Source organism: Octopus bimaculoides, chromosome 13, assembly GCF_046866305.1.
Source record: "Octopus bimaculoides isolate indiv1 chromosome 13, ASM4686630v1, whole genome shotgun sequence".
In the NCBI taxonomy this organism is placed as follows: Eukaryota; Metazoa; Mollusca; class Cephalopoda; order Octopoda; family Octopodidae; genus Octopus; species Octopus bimaculoides.
In genome coordinates this window covers 20855938-20880958 of record NC_142940.1, presented here as the reverse complement: position 1 = coordinate 20880958, position 25021 = coordinate 20855938, and the positions used below count along the sequence as shown (strand labels likewise).

The following is a 25021-nucleotide window of genomic DNA, read 5'->3' as shown; positions in this document are numbered from 1 at the left end:
GTATGCATGCATGCATGCGTGTATGTATGTATGTATCTATGTATATATGTATGTATGTGAGTATATTTGTGTGTATATATACTTGTATATATATGCACTGCAGTCACACACATGTGTGTAAGCCTGTGTAAGCTTGCATTGTGTGTGTGTGTGTGTGTGTGTGTGTGTGTGTGTGTGTGTGTGTGTGAGTATTTGGATGTGTGATATAACCACCTAGCAACAAAAATACTCCTCAAAATACATCGGACTCTTCCCCAGAAACATGTATGTTTCTTATAATTATTTTTGTGTTGTTTATAGATTTCACCCATTCTGACTTTGACCAATATGAACGGACTTCCTTTGAAGGTAAATACTAATAATTTATGACCTAACGAATATTTAGTTGACAGTGTAAATTGTGTTATGTGTTTATTTATCTCTTATACTTGCGTTTTTCTCTGAGACAGTCTGTGTGTTTTTATTATCTTTTGTCTATTTGCATTTCCAGATTCATCATCCACATACACCGATCCTTGGGCTGACCTGGTTGACGAACCATCATATTTTGGTAAGTTTCAAATTAATGTAGTTTCTAGTGTTCACTGAATAGTAAAACGTGTTACGACTGATTCTCACATATGTGACAGTCTACCTACCCACCTACCTATCCACCGACCTACCTACCTACCTACTTACCTACCAACCTGCCCACTCACCTACCTACCTACCTACCTACCTACTTATATAACTTTCTATCTACCTTGGTACATATATATATATATATATATATATATATATATATATATATATATATATATATATATATACTGGTAAATAAATGTTAACAATACGTAGATACATACGTATGTGTAATTCTCAAAATGTATTTTCATGTTTCATTTTATGTATAATATGAAGAGATATTTGTATCAAATGATATGTTGACGTTTGTTTTTGTCACCGTATAGATGATGGTAACCAGAACGAAGAGGACCCCCCTCGTGTTCCAATTATTGTCACCGACATTTACATGCAAGGCAGTTCCAGGATGCATCAGGTCGCACAGATCATCGTTTATTCTGTAAACGGTCATGTGACCATGTCTGTAAACCTGGGGCTACATTAGGTAAGTCATGATTGCATGTTTTGCAGTGTTAAAATACCACAATATAATATTTGATCTGATGTGATCTATACATCGATTAGTTAAATATGCATACATGTTTGGTATAATTTTTATCTTCATTCTTTACAGATATGCCAAACACTTTCACCGACGTGATATTTGAATAGAGATGCTGCCATAACTATACAACACAAAGGACCTGTCCTACGTTCTAACGAACCTGAAAATCCAGCAGCATAGATGAACAGCTAAACAAAAGAACACTATCAGAGTTATCCGGCCCAGGCTGCCAAATATGCCAAATTCTCCGGCCCAGCCTGTCCCTTTTTGCTAAAGTTAAAACAATTTTCACAAATAATAAAAAGGGGGAATGCAACTCTCATGCAGAGATGACCGAATGACTGAAAAGTTCTGTACATATTTTTAATAAAAGATTAAACATCATTTTCTTTTTTGTATTCATTAATTTTGTTTTCAAATGTTGGCAAGGGGCCAGTAGTTTCGGGAGACGAATTAATTCGATTACATTGACCCAGTGCTCAACTGGTACTTGTTTTATCGGCCCTGAAAGGTTGAAAGTCAGAGACAAGCTTGACGGAAACTAAACTCAGAATGTAAAGTGGGACGAAATGCCGCTGAGCATTTTGGCCGGGGTGCAAATGTTAATAGCAGGAAACGGGTATTCGAAAGGATTCCCATAGTTTCTGCATTATTGTACACACACACACACACACACACACACAAACAAACACAAGCACACACAGAAACACGAGCATACACACACACACACAGACACACACAGACACAGACACACAGACACAGACACACACACACACACACACACACACACACACACACACACACACACACACACACACTCACACATATATATATATATACACCCGAGAGTTGTATGAAAAGTCTTTATCCCAAACCAAAGAAAAAAAAGAGAACAACAGTTCTGATTAAGGTACTTCAACGCTGAAAGGCCTTGAAGGCTCAACACTGTTCATACACCCGCCGTATATATATATATATTTATGTTTGTATATATATATATATATATATATATATATATATATATATATATATATATATATATGTATGTATACACAACGACATATGCCTATATACATAATATAGTTGGCACTCCGTCGCTTACGACGTCCAGGGTTCCAGTTGATCCGACCAATGGAACAGCCTGCTCGTGAAATTACCGTGCAAGTGGCTGAGCACTCCACAGACACGCGTACCCTTAACGTAGTTCTCGGGGATATTCTGCGTGACACAGTGTGACAAGGCTGACCTTTTGAATTACAGGCACAACAGAAACAGGAAGTAAGAGTAAGTTGCGGTGAAAGAGTACATCATGGTTCGCCACCATCCCCTGCCGGAGCCTAGTGGAGCTTTAAGTGTTTTCGCTCAATATACACTCACAACGCCCGGTATGGGAATCGAAACCGCGATCCTATGACCGCGGGTCCGCTGCTCTAACCACTGGGCCATTGCGCCTCCACATATATACATAAACATACGCACAAACACACAAAGCAGGATCCTTTTGTCATGGTAGACAGTACCCCTCTACATACCGTGCCCTATTTCTACTCCTTGAAATGTAAGCAGTCAGACAACACAGCTGGACAAATAAATGGTCTAAATCATGTTCATATTTCCATAGACTCCAGCATTGAATGCTGCAGCATTTTCTACTTCAGTTTTCTGTGTCCTAAACGCTCCTCGGGTTCCTGAGCCCATTGACTAGAGAGCGTTTATATACCATGGGAGCATACATAGAGATTTTGCTTCAGTATTGTTTCTCAGCTTTATATTACTTTTCACGAATTTCTTGTGAATTTCGGCTGATCCAGGGCGAAAACAGCAACTCTATAAAGATACATGAAGACAAAACTCTTATGCGGATTGGGAGTATGATTGAAGATGTTTGCCTCGATTAATGTCGTCTTCAAATCTCTGCTGCACACAACATTTATTTCAAAAGTTTCTGTAGTAGCATTTTAATTTCTAGCATGTGAGTGGCGTAATATTTGCTACAGCAGATTGCCCTTCTCAAAAAAGAGATCGAAACAGAACTGTTAGCTCCATATGAGAAAGCCCATTCATTCAATCAATCAGAAAATGATAAACTGTTATAAATTCAGTGAATGTATGTCGCTGTAAATTATATATATTGCGAGCAGGAGCGAGCTACGACTACATTACTTGTTATAAATTATCTGATAGAAAATCGGAAGTAATTGATACGTTCAGCAGAATCAGCTTCACGCAAGCTAAATTACGTTGGCGATTATAATACAAAATCGGATGAGAAAGGTCTGCAAAGATTTATGTCTTTGGCACATATGTGTCAGCTTCTAGTAGCGATAATGCTCTCCACCTTTCAAAAATATAGACAAATAATGCCTACTTTTAGCTACAGAACCTTTGCCTTACCTGTAAGTTGTATAACAGCGTGCTTGCATCGTTGCTCTAAACACTAGACTCTGAACACATCACTTTAGCTTCTGAGATGCTTGACAATCAAAGTAAATGCAACAAAATTTAATAGACAGACTATCATGAACTGTAGATAGGTAACACTTATGCGATCGATGTTGGAAAGTAGTACATAATCAGACGGCCCCAGGAAGAGATATTATAGGAAGACATACAAATATATCAACATCTAGTGGAAGCCGGGTTAAGATGCAGATGATGCTTGGAGCTCGGGTAAACATTGTGGTCAAACCTGAAAAGTCCGTCGTAACAGAGAATTATAGGCTCGTAGCATCCCTTAAGATTATCAAGTAAAAGAATAAACATATACAAAGGAATAAAAGAATATACACGCAGGAGTAATGCACCCTACTCCAGTGGCCCCAAAGAAAAAAAAAAGAACGGAATTATGCACCCAACGGAGGAGAGCCTGTGAGGAGCAGGAATGGCTAATCCTATTCCGCATGAGAGGGGCCTGACATAAATTCGTGAAAAAATGTACTAGGAAGGGTCGGAGGGAGGGAATCCTCACCTGTACTAACGATCCGGGCTGGCCTCCGCAGGTGACTGCGGAGGTTGTGTCGGATTGTGAATTCCATCCCCATCGGCGAATTCCGTTTTGTTAATTGGCCCGACCCAGTCCCATCGTTGAGCTTGAGTGAAGCGATGAGTCTGGCGGGCGTAAAAATGTGAGAGACGAGTGCCTCATATTGTGGGGTCATCTGACTCATATAATGAAAAATTGTAAGAGGCAAGTGCCTTAATTTATGTCATAATTTGGAACTTTTTATGTACGAGGTTCACAGCCTCAATGTGTAAATTTTATTTATAAAAGAACGGTGTTTTAGAGAAGCAAAGTTCGGCGGGCGGCTTTTGTCTTCTATTATACCATCATGTTTATCATTCATTTCATCTCATTAATGTGTTTGTCTAGCCCGCAGCTACTCTGTGTTCGATAGAACGATAGAATAAGTACTAGGCTTACAAAGAATAAGTCCTGGGGTCGATTTGCTCGACTAAATAGGTGGTGCTCCAGCATGGCTGCAGTCAAATCAGTGAAACAAGTAAAAGGGTATATATGTGTGTGTATGTTTGTGTGTGTGAGTCTGTGTACGTGCGTGTGTGTGTGCGTATATATGCATATTATCAACATTACGTGAATATATATTTACACCCACACAAACGCACACACTCACACATACACGTACACGCACGCGCGCACATATACACACGCACACACTCACACAGACACATACATGTACACGCACGCGCGCACACACATACAAACACACGCGCGCACACACACACACACACACACACACACACACACACACACACACAAAGCGTCAGTTATTACAGAAGAAACTTTTAATGTAAGGAAAACAAAGACTATTTATTGCAAAAATCAACATATTTTTATAGAATTTACTGCGCATGATCTTACATACACGACGCAAAAGCTAATTAATAAATCCGCCATCAGCTTCGATTACTTCTTCGATACAGCTTCTAAAGTGATTAAATACCTTGCTCAGTTGATCTTATTCATGTTGGCCATATCGCTCCCAGTAGCAGACATCAATGAATCCTTGCTGTTATGAGCATACCTTCTGCTGTCCCTCTCAAAGACGCCTCTGATGAAGTAGTCCGAGAAAGGGGTTAACTCAGAACAGTTAGGAGTTTAAATGTTTGGGATAACATGATCATAACAGCCGACTACTCCTGGGTCGTGCCGGTTGTGTGAGAGGGAGTAGAGCCTTGCTGGAAAAAGGTGGTGCCTCTCACGCGGACTTTTCTCGATCTAAAGCTTGAAAGCTGTCTCCAATGTCCCGATGTAGGCTACTGTATTTATTCTGGGAAAACAGACTTTCTGGGAAAATGAGTATACACGACATGGTACATATTGATCACGACCTCAAAGACCACCAAAGACCACCAACAAAGACCACCAAATATTCCCTACATAACAGTAGGGAGTTCAGTAGGCTTGTTGCAGAGCCATTTGATATTCTTCTTGTTCACTTTGTGATACTGGGGAAAGTTCTCATCTATGAAAAACCAGTGAATGTCGAGTCCTTCGAGGTGGTTGAGATGTTCAGCATGTTCTTCAAGCAGATCGCATGGTTTTCCCGGGTTTTATCGGACATGAACTGCTCTCGTCTGATGACATTGGACTTGTACCTCCCACCACAGGCCTAAAATCGAGGCCAAAATCTTGGAACGTAGGTATGAAAATTAGAATTTTACTTTTAAATCCCCATATATATACATTGTATATAGTTGAATAGAAATATACTTGGACATAACAATTTTAATTTTTAAAAAAGGCTCCAGTCTTTTGGATTCGACACAAAGAAATGTTTAGCAAGGGCCCTCATTGAATTTTTGGGAATATTGTTGATCTTCTCTGGACTTCAAATTCAACAATATCTGACAGTCAGGATCCAGAAACTATTTTCTTAAACACGAAGGACCTGATGATATTTAAGACGTTTGCTATGTCAGAATCACTGTGGTTGGCGGCGAGAATGGAATGCTTTTTCTATACATAAACCTTGTTCTGTATATATGTGCGGTTAGTAAGAGAGTGGTTTTAGGTAAGTAGCTTTACAATTATACCCCGTTGTCTGTAGTTATAGTTGAGCTAAGGTAGTCTCAATTAGATGATATCACGAGGAGATAGAACTGGTAGTCTAATCTTACTCAGATATATGTACGAATGTATATATTAACCCACTAAGGAAGTCTGTAATTTATTATTTTAATACGATGAGGGTGATTTTTAGATACAACCCAGAGAAGGAAAGACCAGGGTTATGAGACGATACTGGAAGACGGGATAGGTGTTGGTTAGTGTGTAGTACACTTTCCTGTAGAAGTTGGATGTAGGGGTTTTATTGGGACCAAACTGAGACGGTGGTTGCTATCAATAGTCCAACATCGGCAAGCAAACAGTATTCTAGGAGAAAGCGCTACCCTTCGGATGTGGCTGAAGAGGAATGACTTGACCCGGCTAGAGAGTTGATGATCTGAAAATGATTTGTGATTGACTACTAGAGAGGTGATTATGTGAAAATGTATTATGATCAGTCGAAATATTAAGTGGATGCACACATTAGTAAGGGGGCTCGATGCACTGTAAAGCCGTCGAGAGAAAGGCCCCGAAACGGAGCACATACTCTCCTGATGGCTTCGAAGATGTACTGGCATTGGATATGTGGAGACTTCTACTAAATGCACCTGCATTAACTGATTGTTTTCAAGTCTCAGCACACTTCGAAAAGAACACGTCATAACTGAATTCCCTCTACACTCACTTCTATACGTCTTTTTTTACGTTAATATAATACTTGAACATCACCAAATAACAACATGCATTATTTTATACAATTGGGGTGATATACAAATGCTTAAGAAGACACTCATACAACACTAAAATCATACATCCTGACACACACATGCATACATGCATATGGACAATCTATCTATCTATCTATCTATCTATCTATCTATCTATCTATCTATCTATCTCTCTGTCTGACTGTCTGTTCGTTTATACGTCTGTCTGTCTGTCTATCTGTCTACCTCTCTATGCATGCTTGCACGCATGAATATATGTATACGTGTATGTATGCGTGCATGTATATGTGTGTATGCCTGCATGCATGCAGGTATATATATATATATATATATATATATATATATATATATATATATATATATATATATATGTATATATATATATGTTTATATATATATATGTATATATATATATATATATATATATATATATGTTTATATATATATATATATATATATATATATATATATATATATATATATCTATATATATATATATATATATATATATATATATATATATATATATACCTATATATATATATATATGTATGTATATTAGTATGTATGTATGTATGTATATACTTTGAAAGCGGTTTAACACAGTCCTATACAACTTCAGATTCGTAGGCTCGTTGACTCTTGTTCATTCTACAAACCGACTTTGATTAAGTGATTGGAGGTGAGTTAAACTCTTATTCAGTTATATATATATGAGTCCTGTCAAACGAGCTGAGTGCTCCTTTCTTACGTCTGTCAAATCACCTCAATCACATACATATATAATGCATGGAAGCATGTATGTATGCATGTATACATCCATCCTGATACATACACACACACACACACACACACACACACACACACACACATATATATATATATATATATATATATATATATATATATACATATATATGTATATATATATATATGTATATATATATATATATGTGTGTGTGTGTGTGTGTGTGTGTGCGCGCGCCCATATATATATATATTCATAATATTTATATTATTTAAACATGAACATATTGTATATGTGAATTTTTGTGTGTGCTTGAACCTGTGCCTGTGTGCACATATATGACGATATTGTATCTCTCTGCGTACATGTGTGTGTGTGTGTATGTATGTGTCTTAATGCAAGTGTTTTGAACTATTGTCTGCGCCCTATGTGATTTTATTAATTGAAATATAAAATGTAAGTCTGAACGGTTAAATCACAATAATATGACGTCATAATACCGATGTGAGAAAAACGTAATATTTTTCTGCATTCATTTGCGATACTTTGGCCATTGCTAACAGTTAACTTCTTGTAGGTTACTATTACAATCCATTGATTTGCGTTAATATATTTGCTAATAATTTGTTTGTTTTAATAGATATAACCAAATGTCTAACGTTCTACACCGACCGGGCTTCCTTACGCGACTTCGTAAAGGGGCTCGAAACTTTTTCTCCAGATTATTACCCTGCGTACGACGACCAACACTTGCAGACACTTTTGAAGATGTCTCAGATTTTACTTCATCGTTATCATCGCTATCAGACCTTTCCCCCATGACACCAACAGAAGATTTCCCTAGAAATCTCAATGAATCTGCTATAGCTCATAGACAGGGTGAGTTTTGCTGAAAACAGTTTAAAAGTTACAATGATTCTTGTATATCTTCTTTACACATATGTATGTATATATGTATTTATGTATGTATGTATTTATGTATGTATGTATGTATGTATGTATGTATGTATGTATGTATGTATGTATGCATGCATGCATGCGTGTATGTATGTATGTATCTATGTATATATGTATGTATGTGAGTATATTTGTGTGTATATATACTTGTATATATATGCACTGCAGTCACACACATGTGTGTAAGCCTGTGTAAGCTTGCATTGTGTGTGTGTGTGTGTGTGTGTGTGTGTGTGTGTGTGTGTGTGTGAGTATTTGGATGTGTGATATAACCACCTAGCAACAAAAATACTCCTCAAAATACATCGGACTCTTCCCCAGAAACATGTATGTTTCTTATAATTATTTTTGTGTTGTTTATAGATTTCACCCATTCTGACTTTGACCAATATGAACGGACTTCCTTTGAAGGTAAATACTAATAATTTATGACCTAACGAATATTTAGTTGACAGTGTAAATTGTGTTATGTGTTTATTTATCTCTTATACTTGCGTTTTTCTCTGAGACAGTCTGTGTGTTTTTATTATCTTTTGTCTATTTGCATTTCCAGATTCATCATCCACATACACCGATCCTTGGGCTGACCTGGTTGACGAACCATCATATTTTGGTAAGTTTCAAATTAATGTAGTTTCTAGTGTTCACTGAATAGTAAAACGTATTACGACTGATTCTCACATATGTGACAGTCTACCTACCCACCTACCTATCCACCTACCTACCTACCTACCTACTTACCTACCAACCTGCCCACTCACCTACCTACCTACCTACCTACCTACTTATATAACTTTCTATCTACCTTGGTACATATATATATATATATATATATATATATATATATATACTGGTAAATAAATGTTAACAATACGTAGATACATACGTATGTGTAATTCTCAAAATGTATTTTCATGTTTCATTTTATGTATAATATGAAGAGATATTTGTATCAAATGATTTGTTGACGTTTGTTTTTGTCACCGTATAGATGATGGTAACCAGAACGAAGAGGACCCCCCTCGTGTTCCAATTATTGTCACCGACATTTACATGCAAGGCAGTTCCAGGATGCATCAGGTCGCACAGATCATCGTTTATTCTGTAAACGGTCATGTGACCATGTCTGTAAACCTGGGGCTACATTAGGTAAGTCATGATTGCATGTTTTGCAGTGTTAAAATACCACAATATAATATTTGATCTGATGTGATCTATACATCGATTAGTTAAATATGCATACATGTTTGGTATAATTTTTATCTTCATTCTTTACAGATATGCCAAACACTTTCACCGACGTGATATTTGAATAGAGATGCTGCCATAACTATACAACACAAAGGACCTGTCCTACGTTCTAACGAACCTGAAAATCCAGCAGCATAGATGAACAGCTAAACAAAAGAACACTATCAGAGTTATCCGGCCCAGGCTGCCAAATATGCCAAATTCTCCGGCCCAGCCTGTCCCTTTTTGCTAAAGTTAAAACAATTTTCACAAATAATAAAAAGGGGGACTGCAACTCTCATGGAGAGATGACCGAATGACTGAAAAGTTCTGTACATATTTTTAATAAAAGATTAAACATCATTTTCTTTTTTGTATTCATTAATTTTGTTTTCAAATGTTGGCAAGGGGCCAGTAGTTTCGGGAGACGAATTAATTCGATTACATTGACCCAGTGCTCAACTGGTACTTGTTTTATCGGCCCTGAAAGGTTGAAAGTCAGAGACAAGCTTGACGGAAACTAAACTCAGAATGTAAAGTGGGACGAAATGCCGCTGAGCATTTTGGCCGGGGTGCAAATGTTAATAGCAGGAAACGGGTATTCGAAAGGATTCCCATAGTTTCTGCATTATTGTACACACACACACACACACACACACACAAACAAACACAAGCACACACAGAAACACGAGCATACACACACACACACAGACACACACAGACACAGACACACACACACACACACACACACACACACACACACACACACACACACACACACACACACTCACACATATATATATATATACACCCGAGAGTTGTATGAAAAGTCTTTATCCCAAACCAAAGAAAAAAAAGAGAACAACAGTTCTGATTAAGGTACTTCAACGCTGAAAGGCCTTGAAGGCTCAACACTGTTCATACACCCGTCGTATATATATATATATTTATGTTTGTATATATATATATATATATATATATATATATATATATATGTATACACAAAGACATATGCCTATATACATAATATAGTTGGCACTCCGTCGCTTACGACGTCCAGGGTTCCAGTTGATCCGACCAATGGAACAGCCTGCTCGTGAAATTACCGTGCAAGTGGCTGAGCACTCCACAGACACGCGTACCCTTAACGTAGTTCTCGGGGATATTCTGCGTGACACAGTGTGACAAGGCTGACCTTTTGAATTACAGGCACAACAGAAACAGGAAGTAAGAGTAAGTTGCGGTGAAAGAGTACATCATGGTTCGCCACCATCCCCTGCCGGAGCCTAGTGGAGCTTTAAGTGTTTTCGCTCAATATACACTCACAACGCCCGGTATGGGAATCGAAACCGCGATCCTATGACCGCGGGTCCGCTGCTCTAACCACTGGGCCATTGCGCCTCCACATATATACATAAACATACGCACAAACACACAAAGCAGGATCCTTTTGTCATGGTAGACAGTACCCCTCTACATACCGTGCCCTATTTCTACTCCTTGAAATGTAAGCAGTCAGACAACACAGCTGGACAAATAAATGGTCTAAATCATGTTCATATTTCCATAGACTCCAGCATTGAATGCTGCAGCATTTTCTACTTCAGTTTTCTGTGTCCTAAACGCTCCTCGGGTTCCTGAGCCCATTGACTAGAGAGCGTTTATATACCATGGGAGCATACATAGAGATTTTGCTTCAGTATTGTTTCTCAGCTTTATATTACTTTTCACGAATTTCTTGTGAATTTCGGCTGATCTAGGGCGAAAACAGCAACTCTATAAAGATACATGAAGACAAAACTCTTATGCGGATTGGGAGTATGATTGAAGATGTTTGCCTCGATTAATGTCGTCTTCAAATCTCTACTGCACACAACATTTATTTCAAAAGTTTCTGTAGTAGCATTTTAATTTCTAGCATGTGAGTGGCGTAATATTTGCTACAGCAGATTGCCCTTCTCAAAAAAGAGATCGAAACAGAACTGTTAGCTCCATATGAGAAAGCCCATTCATTCAATCAATCAGAAAATGATAAATTGTTATAAATTCAGTGAATGTATGTCGCTGTAAATTATATATATTGCTTGCAGGAGCGAGATACGACTACATTACTTGTTATAAATTGTCTTTTAAAAACTTTTGTATCATCCAAGATAGTGGTACTTATACTGATAGAAAATCGGAAGTAATTGATACGTTCAGCAGAATCAGCCTCATGCAAGCTAAATTACGTTGGCGATTATAATACAAAATCGGATGAGAAAGGTCTGCAAAGATTTATGTCTTTGGCACATATGTGTCAGCTTCTAGTAGCGATAATGCTCTCCACCTTTCAAAAATATAGACAAATAATGCCTACTTTTAGCTACAGAACCTTTGCCTTACCTGTAAGTTGTATAACAGCGTGCTTGCATCGTTGCTCTAAACACTAGACTCTGAACACATCACTTTAGCTTCTGAGATGCTTGACAATCAAAGTAAATGCCACAAAATTTAATAGACAGACTATCATGAACTGTAGATAGGTAACACTTATGCGATCGATGTTGGAAAGTAGTACATAATGAGACGGCCCCAGGAAGAGATATTATAGGAAGACATACAAATATATCAACATCTAGTGGAAGCCGGGTTAAGATGTAGATGATGCTTGGAGCTCGGGTAAACGTTGTGGTCAAACCTGAAAAGTCCGTCGTAACAGAGAATTATAGGCTCATAGCATCCCTTAAGATTATCAAGTAAAAGAATAAACATATACAACGGAATAAAAGAATATACACGCAGGAGTATTGCACCCTACTCCAGTGCCCCCCCCCCCCCAAAAAAAAAAGATGAACGGAATTATGCACCCAACGGAGGAGAGCCTGTGAGGAGCAGGAATGGCTAATCCTATTCCGCATGGGAGGGGCCCGACATAAATTCGTGAAAAAGTGTACTAGGAAGGGTCGGATGGAGGGAATCCTCACATGTACTAACGATCCGGACTGGCCTCCGCAGGTGACTGCGGAGGTCGTGTCGGATTGTGACATATGTACGGTGGTGAATTCCTTCCCCATCGGCGAATTCCGTCTTGTTAATTGGCCCGACCCAGTCCCATCGTTGAGCTTGAGTGAAGCGATGAGTCTGGCGGGCGTAAAAATGTGAGAGACGAGTGCCTCATATTGTGGGGTCATCTGACTCTTATAATGAAAAATTGTAAGAGGCAAGTGCCTTAATTTATGTCATAATTTGGAACTTTTTATGTACGAGGTTCACAGCCTCAATGTGTAAATTTTATTTATAAAAGAACGGTGTTTTAGAGAAGCAAAGTTCGGCGGGCGGCTTTTGTCTTCTATTATACCATCATGTTTATCATTCATTTCATCTCATTAATGTGTTTGTCTAGCCCGCAGCTACTCTGTGTTCGATAGAACGATAGAATAAGTACTAGGCTTACAAAGAATAAGTCCTGGGGTCGATTTGCTCGACTAAATAGGTGGTGCTCCAGCATGGCTGCAGTCAAATCAGTGAAACAAGTAAAAGGGTATATATGTGTGTGTATGTTTGTGTGTGAGAGTCTGTGTACGTGCGTGTGTGTGTGCGTATATTTGCATATTATCAACATTACGTGAATATATATTTACACACACACAAACGCACACACTCACACAGACACGTACACGCACGCGCGCACACATACACACGCACACACTCACACAGACACATACATGTACACGCACGCGCGCACACACATACAAACACACGCACACACACACACACACACACACACACACACACACACACACAAAGCGTCAGTTATTACAGAAGAAACTTTTAATGTAAGGAAAACAAAGAGTATTTATTGCAAAAATCAACATATTTTTATAGAATTTACTGCGCATGATCTTACATACACGACGCAAAAGCTAATTAATAAATCCGCCATCAGCTTCGATTACTTCCTCGATACAGCTTCTAAAGTGATTAAATACCTTGCTCAGTTGATCTTATTCATGTTGGCCATATCGCTCCCAGTAGCAGACATCAATGAATCCTTGCTGTTATGAGCATACCTTCTGCTGTCCCTCTCAAAGACGCCTCTGATGAAGTAGTCCGAGAAAGGGGTTAACTCAGAACAGTTAGGAGTTTAAATGTTTGGGATAACATGATCATAACAGCCGACTACTCCTGGGTCGTGCCGGTTGTGTGAGAGGGAGTAGAGCCTTGCTGGAAAAAGGTGGTGCCTCTCACGCGGACTTTTCTCGATCTAAAGCTTGAAAGCTGTCTCCAATGTCCCGATGTAGACTACTGTATATATTCTGGGAAAACAGAATTTCTGGGAAAATGAGTATACACGACATGGTACATATTGATCACGACCTCAAAGGCCCCAACGTCTACCACCAAAGACCACAAAAGAATACCTACTTAACAGTAGGGAGTTCAGTAGGCCTGTTGCAGATTCATCTGTTAGTCTTCCTGTTCAATTTACGATACTGGGGAAAGTTCTCATTTGTGAAAAACCAGTGAATGTCGAGTCCTTCGAGGTGGTTGAGATGTTCAGCATGTTCTTCAAGCAGATCGCATGGTTTTCCCGGGTTTTATCGGACATGAACTGCTCTCGTCTGATGACATTGGACTTGTACCTCCCACCACATGCCTAAAATCGAGGCCAAAATCTTGGAACGTAGGTATGAAAATTAGAATTTTACTTTTAAATCCCCATATATATACATTGTATATAGTTGAATAGAAATATACTTGGGCATAACAATTTTAATTTTTAAAAAAAGGCTCCAGTCTTTTGGATTCGACACAAAGACATGTTTAGCAAGGGCCCTCATTGAATTTTTGGGAATATTGTTGATCTTCTCTGGACTTCAAATTCAACAATATCTGACCGTCAGGATCCAGAAACTATTTTCTTAAAAACGAAGGACCTGATGACATTTAAGACGTTTGGTATGTCAGAATCACTGTGGTTGGCGGCGAGAATGGAATGCTTTTTCTATACATAAACCTTGTTCTGTATATATATGCGGTTAGTAAGAGAGTGGTTTTAGGTAAGTAGCTTTGCAATTATACCCCGTTGTCTGTAGTTATAGTTGAGCTAAGGTAGTCTCAATTAGATGATATCACGAGGAGATAGAACTGGTAGTCTAATCTTACTCAGATATTTGTACGAATGTATATATTAACCCACTAAGGAAGTCTGTAATTTATTATTTTAATATGATGAGGGTGATTTTTAGATACAACCCAGAAAAGGAAAGACGAGGGTTATGAGTCGATACTGGAAGACGGGATAGGTGTTGGTTAGTGTGTAGTACACTTTCCTGTAGAAGTTGGATGTAGTGGTTTTATTGGGACCAGACTGAAACGGTGGTTGCTATCAATAGTCCAACATCGGCAAGCAAACAGTATTCTAGGAGAGAGCGCTAGCCTTCGGATGTGGCTGAAACGGTAATATACAAAGAAGAAACTCATACAGCACTAAAATCATACTTCCTGACACACACATGCATACATGCATATGGATAATCTATCTATCTATCTATCTATCTCTCTGTCTGACTGTCTGTTCGTTTATACGTCTGTTTGTCTGTCTATCTGTCTACCTATCTCTGCATGCTTGCACGCATGAATATATGTATACGTGTATGTATGCGTGCATGTATATGTGTGTATGCCTGCATGCATGCAGGTATATATATATATATATATATATATATATATATATATATATATATATATATATGTATATATGTATATTAGTATGTATGTATATACTTCGAAAGCGGTTTAACACAGTCCTATCCAACTTCAGATACGCAGGCTCGTTGACTCTTGTTCATTCTACAAACCGACTTAGATTAAGTGACTTGGAGGTGAGTTAAACTCTTATTCAGTTATATATATATGAGTCCTGTCAAACGAGCTGAGTGCTCCTTTCTTACGTCTGTCAAATCACCTCAATCACATACATATATAATGCATGGAAGCATGTATGTATGCATGTATACATCCATCCTGATACACACACACACACACACACACACACACACACACACACACACACACACATATATATATATATATATATATATATATATATATATACATATATATGTATATATATATATATATCTATATATATATATATATGTGTGTGTGTGTGTGTGCGCGCCCATATATATATATATATTCATAATATTGTATATGTGAATTTTTGTGTGAGCTTGAACCTGTGCCTGTGTGCACATATATGACAGTATTGTATCTCTCTGATTACATATGTGTGTGCGTGTATGCATGTGTCTTAATGCAAGTGTTTTGAACTATTGTCTGTGCCCTATGTGATTTTATTAACTGAAATTTGAAGTGTAAGTCTGAACGGTTAAATCAAAATAATGACGACATAATACCGAAGTGAGAAAAACGTGATATTTTTCCGCATTCATTTGCGATACTTTGGCCATTGCTAACAGTTAACTTCTTGTAGGTTACTATTACAATCCATAGATTTGCGTTAATATATTTGCTAATAATTTGTTTGTTTTAATAGATATAACCAAATGTCTGACGTTCTACACCGACCGGGCTTCCTTACGCGACTTCGTAAAGGGGCTCGAAACTTTTTCTCCAGATTATTACCCTGCGTACGACGACCAACACTTGCAGACACTTTTGAAGATGTCTCAGATTTTACTTCATCGTTATCATCGCTATCAGACCTTTCCCCCATGACACCAACAGAAGATTTCCCTAGAAATCTCAATGAATCTGCTATAGCTCATAGAGAGGGTGAGTTTTGCTGAAAATAGCTTAAAAGTTACAATGATTCTTGTATATCTTCTTTACACATATGTATGTATGCATGTATGTATTTATGTATGTATGTATTTATGTATGCATGCATGCATGCGTGTATGTATGTATGTATGTATCTATGTATATATGTATGTATGTGAGTATATTTGTGTGTATATATACTTGTATATATATGCACTGCAGTCACACACATGTGTGTAAGCCTGTGTAAGCTTGCATTGTGTGTGTGTGTGTGTGTGTGTGTGTGTGTGTGTGTGTGTGTGTGTGTGTGTGTGTGTGTGTGTGTGTGTGTGTGTGTGTGTGTGTGAGTATTTGAATGTGTGATATAACCACCTTGTTGGGGCACCATTTGATAAATATAGCAACAAATATACTCCTCAAAATACATCGGACTCTTCCCCAGAAACATGTATGTTTCTTATAATTATTTTTGTGTTGTTTATAGATTTCACCCATTCTGACTTTGACCAATATGAACGGACTTCCTTTGAAGGTAAATACTAATAATTTATGACCTAACGAATATTTAGTTGACAGTGTAAATTGTGTTACGTGTTTCTTTATCTCTTATACTTGTGTTTTTCTCTGAGACAGTCTGTGTGTTTTTATTATCTTTTGTCTATTTGCATTTACAGATTCATCATCCACATACACCGATCCTTGGGCTGACCTGGTTGACGAACCATCATATTTTGGTAAGTTTCAAATTAATGTAGTTTCTAGTGTTCACTGAATAGTAAAACGTGTTACGACTGATTCTCACATATGTGACAGTCTACCTACCCACCTACCTATCCACCTACCTACCTACCTACCTACTTACCTACCAACCTACCCACTCACCTACCTACCTACCTACCTACCTACCTACCTACCTACCTATATAACTTTCTATCTACTTTGGTACATATATATATATATATATATATATATATATATATATATATATATATATATATATACTGGTAAATAAATGTTAACAATACGTAGATACATACGTATGTGTAATTCTCAAAATGTATTTCCATGTTTCATTTTATGTATAATATGAAGAGATATTTGTATCAAATAATATATTGATGTTTGCTTTTGTCACCGTATAGATGATGGTAACCAGAACGAAGAGGACCCACCTCGTGTTCCAATTATTGTCACCGACATTTACATGCAAGGCAGTTCCAGGATGCATCAGGTCGCACAGATCATCGTTTATTCTGTAAACGGTCATGTGACTATGTCTGTAAACCTGGGGCTACATTAGGTAAGTCATGATTGCATGTTTTGCAGCGTTAAAATACCACAATATAATATTTGATCTGATGTGATCTATACATCGATTAGTTAAATATGCATACATGTTTGGTATAATTTTTATCTTCATTCTTTACAGATATGCCAAACACTTTCACCGACGTGATATTTGAATAGAGATGCTGCCATAACTATACAACACAAAGGACTTGTCCTACGTTCTAATGAACCTGAAAATCCAGCTGCATAGATGAACAGCTAAACAAAAGAACACTATCAGAGTTATCCGGCCCAGGTTGCCAAATATGAAGAACAGCCTGTCCCTTTTTGCTAAAGTTAAAACAATTTTCACAAATAATAAAAAGGGAAATGCAACTCTCATGGAGAGATGACCGAATGATTGAAAAGTTCTGTACATATTTTTAATAAAAGATTAAACATCATTTTCTTTTTTATATTCATTAATATTTGCTTCAAATGTTGGCATGAGGCCAATAGTTTCGGGAGACGAATTAATTCGATTACATCGACCCAGTGCTCAACTGGTACTTGTTTTATCGGCCCTGAAAGGTTGAAAGTCAGAGACAAGCTTGACGGAAAGTAAACTCAGAATGTAAAGTGGGACGAAATGCCGCTGAGCATTTTGGCCGGGGTGCAAATGTTAGTAGCAGGAAACGGGTATTCGAAAGGACTCCCATAGTTTCTGCATTATTGTACACGCAGACACACACACACGAACCACGAACTCACGCAGACACACAGTCACACACAGACACACACAGGCACAAAATACATCTAAATATGCAATATATTCATAAACACATATATATATATATATACGTATATATGTGTAAAAGCGCATCTGTCGATCTATCAACTCTCTTTCTTTCTCCTCTGCATATATATATATATATATATATATATATATACACACACGAGAGTTGTATGAAAAGTCTTTAGCCCCCCCCCCCCCCCGCCAAAAAAAAAGAGAGTACAACACTTCTGATTAAGGTACTTCAAGGCTCAAAGGCCTTGAAGGCTCAACACTGTTCATACAACCGTCGTATATATATATATATATATATATATATATATATATATATATATACACGAAGACATATGCCTATATACATAATATAGTTGGCACTCCGTCGCTTACGACGTCGAGGGTTCCAGTTGATCCGACCAACGGAACAGCCTGCTCGTGAAATCAACATGCAAGTGGCTGAGCACTCCACAGACACGTTTACCCTTAACGTAGTTCTCGGGTATATTCAGCGTGTCACAGTGTGACAAGGCTGACCCTTTGAATTACAGGCACAACAGGAAGTAAGAGTGAGAGAAAGTTGTGGTGAAAGAGTACAGCAGGACTCGCCACCATACCCTGCCGGAGCCTCGTAGGGCTTTAGGTGTTTTCGCTCAATAAACACTCTCAACGCTCGGTCTGGGAATCGAAACCGCGTTCCTATGTCCGCGAGTCCGCTGCCCTAACCACCGGGCCATTGCGCCTCCACACAAGATATTGGTACTTACAGCGAAAGAATATTAGAAGTAATTGACACGTTCAGCAGAATCAGCTCCACGCAAGCTAAATCATTTTGGCGATTATAATGCAAAATTCGGATGAGAAAGGTCTCCATGGATTTATGTCTTTGGCAGATATGTGTCAGCTTCTTGTAGCGATAATGCTCTCCATTTTTAAAAAATGAAAGTTAAATAACGTCTACTTTAAACGACAGCACCTTCACTTTAGCGGAAAGTTGTATAACAGCGTGCTTGCATCGTCGCTTTAAACACTAGACTCGGAACACATCACTTCAGTTTCTGAGATGCTTAATCAATGTAAATGCATAAACTTTAATAGATAGACTAACTAGTTAGGTAACACTAACGCGATCTATGTTGGAAAGTAGTACATAATGAGATGGCCTCAGGAAGGGATATTATAGGAAGACAGACAAATATATCAACATCTCGTGGAAGCCTGCTTAAGATGTAGATGACGCTTGGAGCTCGAGTAAACATTGTGGTCAAACTTAAAAAAGACCGCCGTAACAGAGAATTATAGGCTCATAGCATGCCTAAAGGTTATCAAGTAAAAGAATAAACATATACAAACGAATAAAAGAATATTCACGCAGGAGTGGCTGCGTGGTAAGTAGCTTGCTTACCAATGACATGGTTCTGGGTTCAGTCCCACTGTGTGACACATTGGGAAAGAATCTTCTGCTACAGCCTCGGGCCGACCAAAACCTTGTCAGGGGATTTTGTAGACGGAAACTGCTGGTGTGTTTATGTCGCCGTGAAATAGCGGTTCGGCAAAATAGAATAAGTACTAGGCTTACAAAGAATAAGTCCCGGGGTCGATTTGCTTGATTAAAAAGGTGATGCTCCAGCATGGCCGCAGTCAGATGACTGAAACAAGAAAAAGAGTATATATGAGTGTGTATGTGTGTGTTTGTGTGTGTATGTGTGTGTGTGTGTGTGTGTTTACGTGTGTCTGTGTGTGAGTGCGTGCGTGTGTGTGTATCCATATATATACATATAAACATTACGTGAATATATATTTGCACACACGCACGGCCCACAGGTACACAGACACATACACGTACACGCACGAACACACACACACACACACACACACACACACACACACACACACACACACACACACACGCACACACACACACACAAAGCGCCAACTATTTCAGAAGAAAATTTTAATGTAAGGAAAACAGACAATTTATTGCAAAAATCAACATATTTTTATAGAATTTGCGCATGATCTTACATACCCAACGCAAAAGCTAATTAACAAATCCGCCATCAGCTTCAATTACTTCCTCGATACAACTTCTAAAGTGATTAAATACCTTGATCAGTCGATCTTATTCATGTTGGCCATATCGCTCCCAACAGCAGACATCAATGAGTCCTTGCTATTAAGAGCATACTTTCAGCTGTCCTTCTCACAGACGCCTCAGATGTAGTAGTTCACGAGAGGGGTTAACTCAGAACAGTTAGGAGTTTAAAGGCTTGTGGTAACATGATCGTAACAGCCGACAAGTCCTGGGTCGTACCGGTTGTGTGAGAGGGAGTTGAGCCTTGCTGGAAAACGGTGGTGCCTCTCACGCGGACTTTTCTCGATCTAAAGCTTGAAAGTTGTCCCCAATGTCTCGATGTAGGCTACCGTATTTATTCCGGGAAAACAGAATTTCTGGGAAAATGAGTATACACGAGATGATACTTATTGATCACGACCTCAAAGACCACCAAAGACGACCACCAAAGACCACAAAAGAATACCTAAAGCGATCAGTAGGCTTGTTGCAGAGTCATCTATTATTCTTTTTGTTCACTTTCCGATACTGGGGAAAGTTCTCATCTGTGAAAAACTAGGGAATGTCGAGTTCTTCCAGGTGGTTGAGATGTTCAGTAAGTGCTTCGAGCAGATCGCATGGTTTTCCCGGGTTTTATTGGACATGAACTGCTCGCATCTGATAAAATAGGACTTGTACCTCCCACCACATGTCTAGAATCGAGGCAAAAAGCTTGAAACATAGGTATGAAAATTAGAATTTTTCAATCAATTCCCCTAATACATACAAGGTGTCCACAAAGTCTGAGTACATGAGGATTCACATATGCTTTCAAAAATTGTTATTACTTATATTTAATTGTTTATGCTATGATTTTATTTACTCCATGTACCCAGACCTTGTGGACACCCTGTACATTGTATATATTTGAATAGAAATATACTTGGACATAACAATTTTAATTAAAAAAAATACTCCAAACTTTTGGCTTCGAAGCAAGGAAATGATTGGCAATGGTCTTCTTTGCATTTCTCGGAATATTGTTGATATTCCTTGGACTTGAAATTTCACAATATATGACCGTCAGGATCCAGGACCTATTTTCTTAAACACGAAGGACCTGATGCCATTTAAGAAGTTTGCTATGTAAGAATCTCTGTGCTTGGCGGCGAGAATAGAATGCTTTTTCAATACATAAACCTTGTTCTGTATATATGTGCGACTAGTGAGAGAGTGGCTTTAGGAAAGTAGCTTTGCAATTATACCCCGTTGTATGATCTGTCGTTATAGTTGAGCTAAGGAAGTCTCAATTAAATGATATCACGACGAGTTAGGAATGGTAGCCTAATCTTACTCAGATATATGTACGAATGTATTTATTAGCCCACTAAGGAAGTTTTTAAATTATCATTTTATTACGATGAGGGTGATTTTTAGATGCAAACCAGAGGAGGAAAGACGAGTGTTATGAGGCGCTACTCGAAGACGGGATAGGTGTTGGTTAGTGTGCAGTACACTTTCCTGTAGAAGTTGGATGTAGGGGTTTTATTGGGACCAGACTGAAACGATGGCTGCTATCAAGAGTTGTCCAACATCTGCAAGCAAACAGTAGTCTACAAGAGAGGGCTAGCCATCGGATATGGCTGAAAAGGAATGACGAGACCTGGCTTGAGAGGTGATGATACAAAATGATTTTTGATCGACTACTAGAGAGGTGACGATCTGAAAATGAATTATTATCAGTCAAAATATTAAGTGGATCCCCACATCAATAAGGGGTCCAGGTGCGTTGTAAAGCCGTCGAGAGAAAGGCCCCGAAACGGTCCACAAACTCTCCTGATTGTTTTCAAGACGTACTGGCATTCGATATGCGGAGTTTTCTACTAAATGTACCTGCATTAACAGGCTGTTTTCAAGTCTCTGCAAACTTCAAAAAGAACAGTCATAACTGAATTCCCTCCACACTCAGTTCTAGTCGTCTTTGTTACGTTAATATAATATTCGAATATCACCAAATAACAAGACTCATTATTTTAGACAGTTGGGGTAACATATAAATGTTTAAGAACACACTCATTCAACACCAAAACCATACATCCTGACACACATATACATACATGCATATAAACTATCTATCTATCTATTTATCTATGTCTCTGTATGTCTGTATGTCTGTCTGACGGCCTGTCTATCAGTCTCCCTGTCTATGCATGCTTGCATGCATGAATATATGCATGTATGTATGTATGTGTGCATATATGTGTGTATGCTTTCATGCATGCCTGTATATATATATATATATATATATATATATATATATATACATATATATATATATATATATATATATATATATATATATATATATATATATATATATATATATATATATATATATATATATATATATATATATACATATATATATATATATATTAGTATGCATGTATATGTACATAGACTGTAAAATCGGATTAACACAGTCCTATCCAACTTCAGATTCGTAGGCTCGTAGACTTTCATCTTGATGCCGGAGGAAGTAGATTAATTCTACCGACCTACGTAGATTTAAATGACTTGGAGGTGAGTGAAAATCTCATTAAGTAACATATATGGCTCCTGTGAAACGAGCTGAGTGCCCCTTTCTTACGTTTGTTAAATCACCTCAATCACATACATACATAATGCATATTATAATGCATGTATGCATGCATACATCCATCCTGATATATATATATATATAAGTGTGTGTGTGTGTGCGCGCGCTCATATATATATATTCATAATATTTATATTATTTAAACATGAAAATACAGTATATGTGAATTTTTGTGTGTGCTTGAACCTGTGCCTGTGTGCACATATATGACGATATTGTATCTCTCTGATTACATATGTGAGTGGGTGTATGTATGTGTTTTAATGCAAGTGTTTTAAACTACTGTCTGTGCCCAATGTGATTTTATTAATTGAAATTCAAACCGTTATTTTGGACGGTTAAATCCTAATAATGACGTCATAATACCGAAGTGAGAAAAACGTGATATTTTTCCGCATTCATTTGCGATACTTTGGCCATTGCTAACAGTTAACTTCTTGTAGGTTACTATTACAATCCATAGATTTGCGTTAATATATTTGCTAATAATTTGTTTGTTTTAATAGATAAAACCACATGTCTGACGTTCTACACCGACCGGGCTTCCTTACGCGACTTCGTAAAGGGGCTCGAAACTTTTTCTCCAGATTATTACCCTGCGTACGACGACCAACACTTGCAGACACTTTTGAAGATGTCTCAGATTTTACTTCATCGTTATCATCGCTATCAGACCTTTACCCCATGACACCAACAGAAGATTTCCCTAGAAATCTCAATGAATCTGCTATAGCTCATAGACAGGGTGAGTTTTGCTGAAAATAGTTTAAAAGTTACAATGATTCTTGTATATCTTCTTTACACATATGTATGTATGTATGTATGTATTTATCTATCTATCTATATATATATATATATATATATATATATATATATATATATATATCTATTGTGTATATATTATGAATGTGTTGATGTGTATGAATATACGCAAGTGTGTAAACATGTTTGCATTCATGTATGTTTATATGTATGTATGTTTGTATGTATATATGTATGCATGCATGTAAGTAGGTATGTAGCAATGTATGTAAGCATTTATGCATGTATGTATATCTGCGTATATGTATGTGTGTATGTGTGTGTGTATATATACATTTGCAGTCACACACATGAGGGTAAGCCTGTGTAAGCTTGCATTGTGTGTGTATGTGTGAGTATTTGTATGTGTGAAATAACCACATAGGTGGGGCTAGATTTGATAAATATAGCAACAAAAATACTCCTCAAAATACATCGGACTCTCCCCCAGAAACATGTATGTTTCTTATAATTATTTTTGTGTTGTTTACAGACTTTACCCATTCTGACTTTGACCAATATGAACGTACTTCCTCTGAAGGTAAATATTAATAATTTACGAGCTAATTCATTTCTAGTTGACAGTGTAAATTGTGTTATGTGTTTATTTATCTCTTATACTTGTGTGTTTCTCTGCGACAGTGTGTGTGTTTTTATTATCTTTTGTCTATTTGCATTTACAGATTCATCATCCACATACACCGATCCTTGGGCTGACCTGGTTGACGAACCATCATATTTTGGTAAGTTTAGAATTAATGTAGTTTCTAGTGTTCACTGAA

At 37.7% G+C, this 25021-nt stretch overlaps 1 protein-coding gene and 2 long non-coding RNA genes across 5 annotated transcripts in view; 2 read left to right on the top strand and 1 right to left on the bottom strand.

Moving 5' to 3' along the window:
• LOC106870007 (delta-like protein D) overlaps positions 1-25021 on the bottom strand; it is a 320127-nt gene that overhangs the window by 203797 nt on the left and 91309 nt on the right. For all 3 annotated transcript variants that reach the window (XM_089361569.1, XM_089361568.1, XM_089361570.1), the window contains one exon: positions 20132-20375. In XM_089361569.1, coding sequence (XP_089217695.1) covers positions 20132-20375 — 244 coding nt within the window. The remainder of the gene's footprint in view (positions 1-20131; positions 20376-25021) is intronic.
• Positions 864-1552, top strand: LOC149132828 (uncharacterized). The gene is made up of 2 exons (XR_016244105.1): positions 864-1108; positions 1238-1552. It is a non-coding gene; the product is annotated as an uncharacterized LOC149132828 (long non-coding RNA).
• Positions 9666-10262, top strand: LOC149132827 (uncharacterized). The gene is made up of 2 exons (XR_016244104.1): positions 9666-9818; positions 9948-10262. It is a non-coding gene; the product is annotated as an uncharacterized LOC149132827 (long non-coding RNA).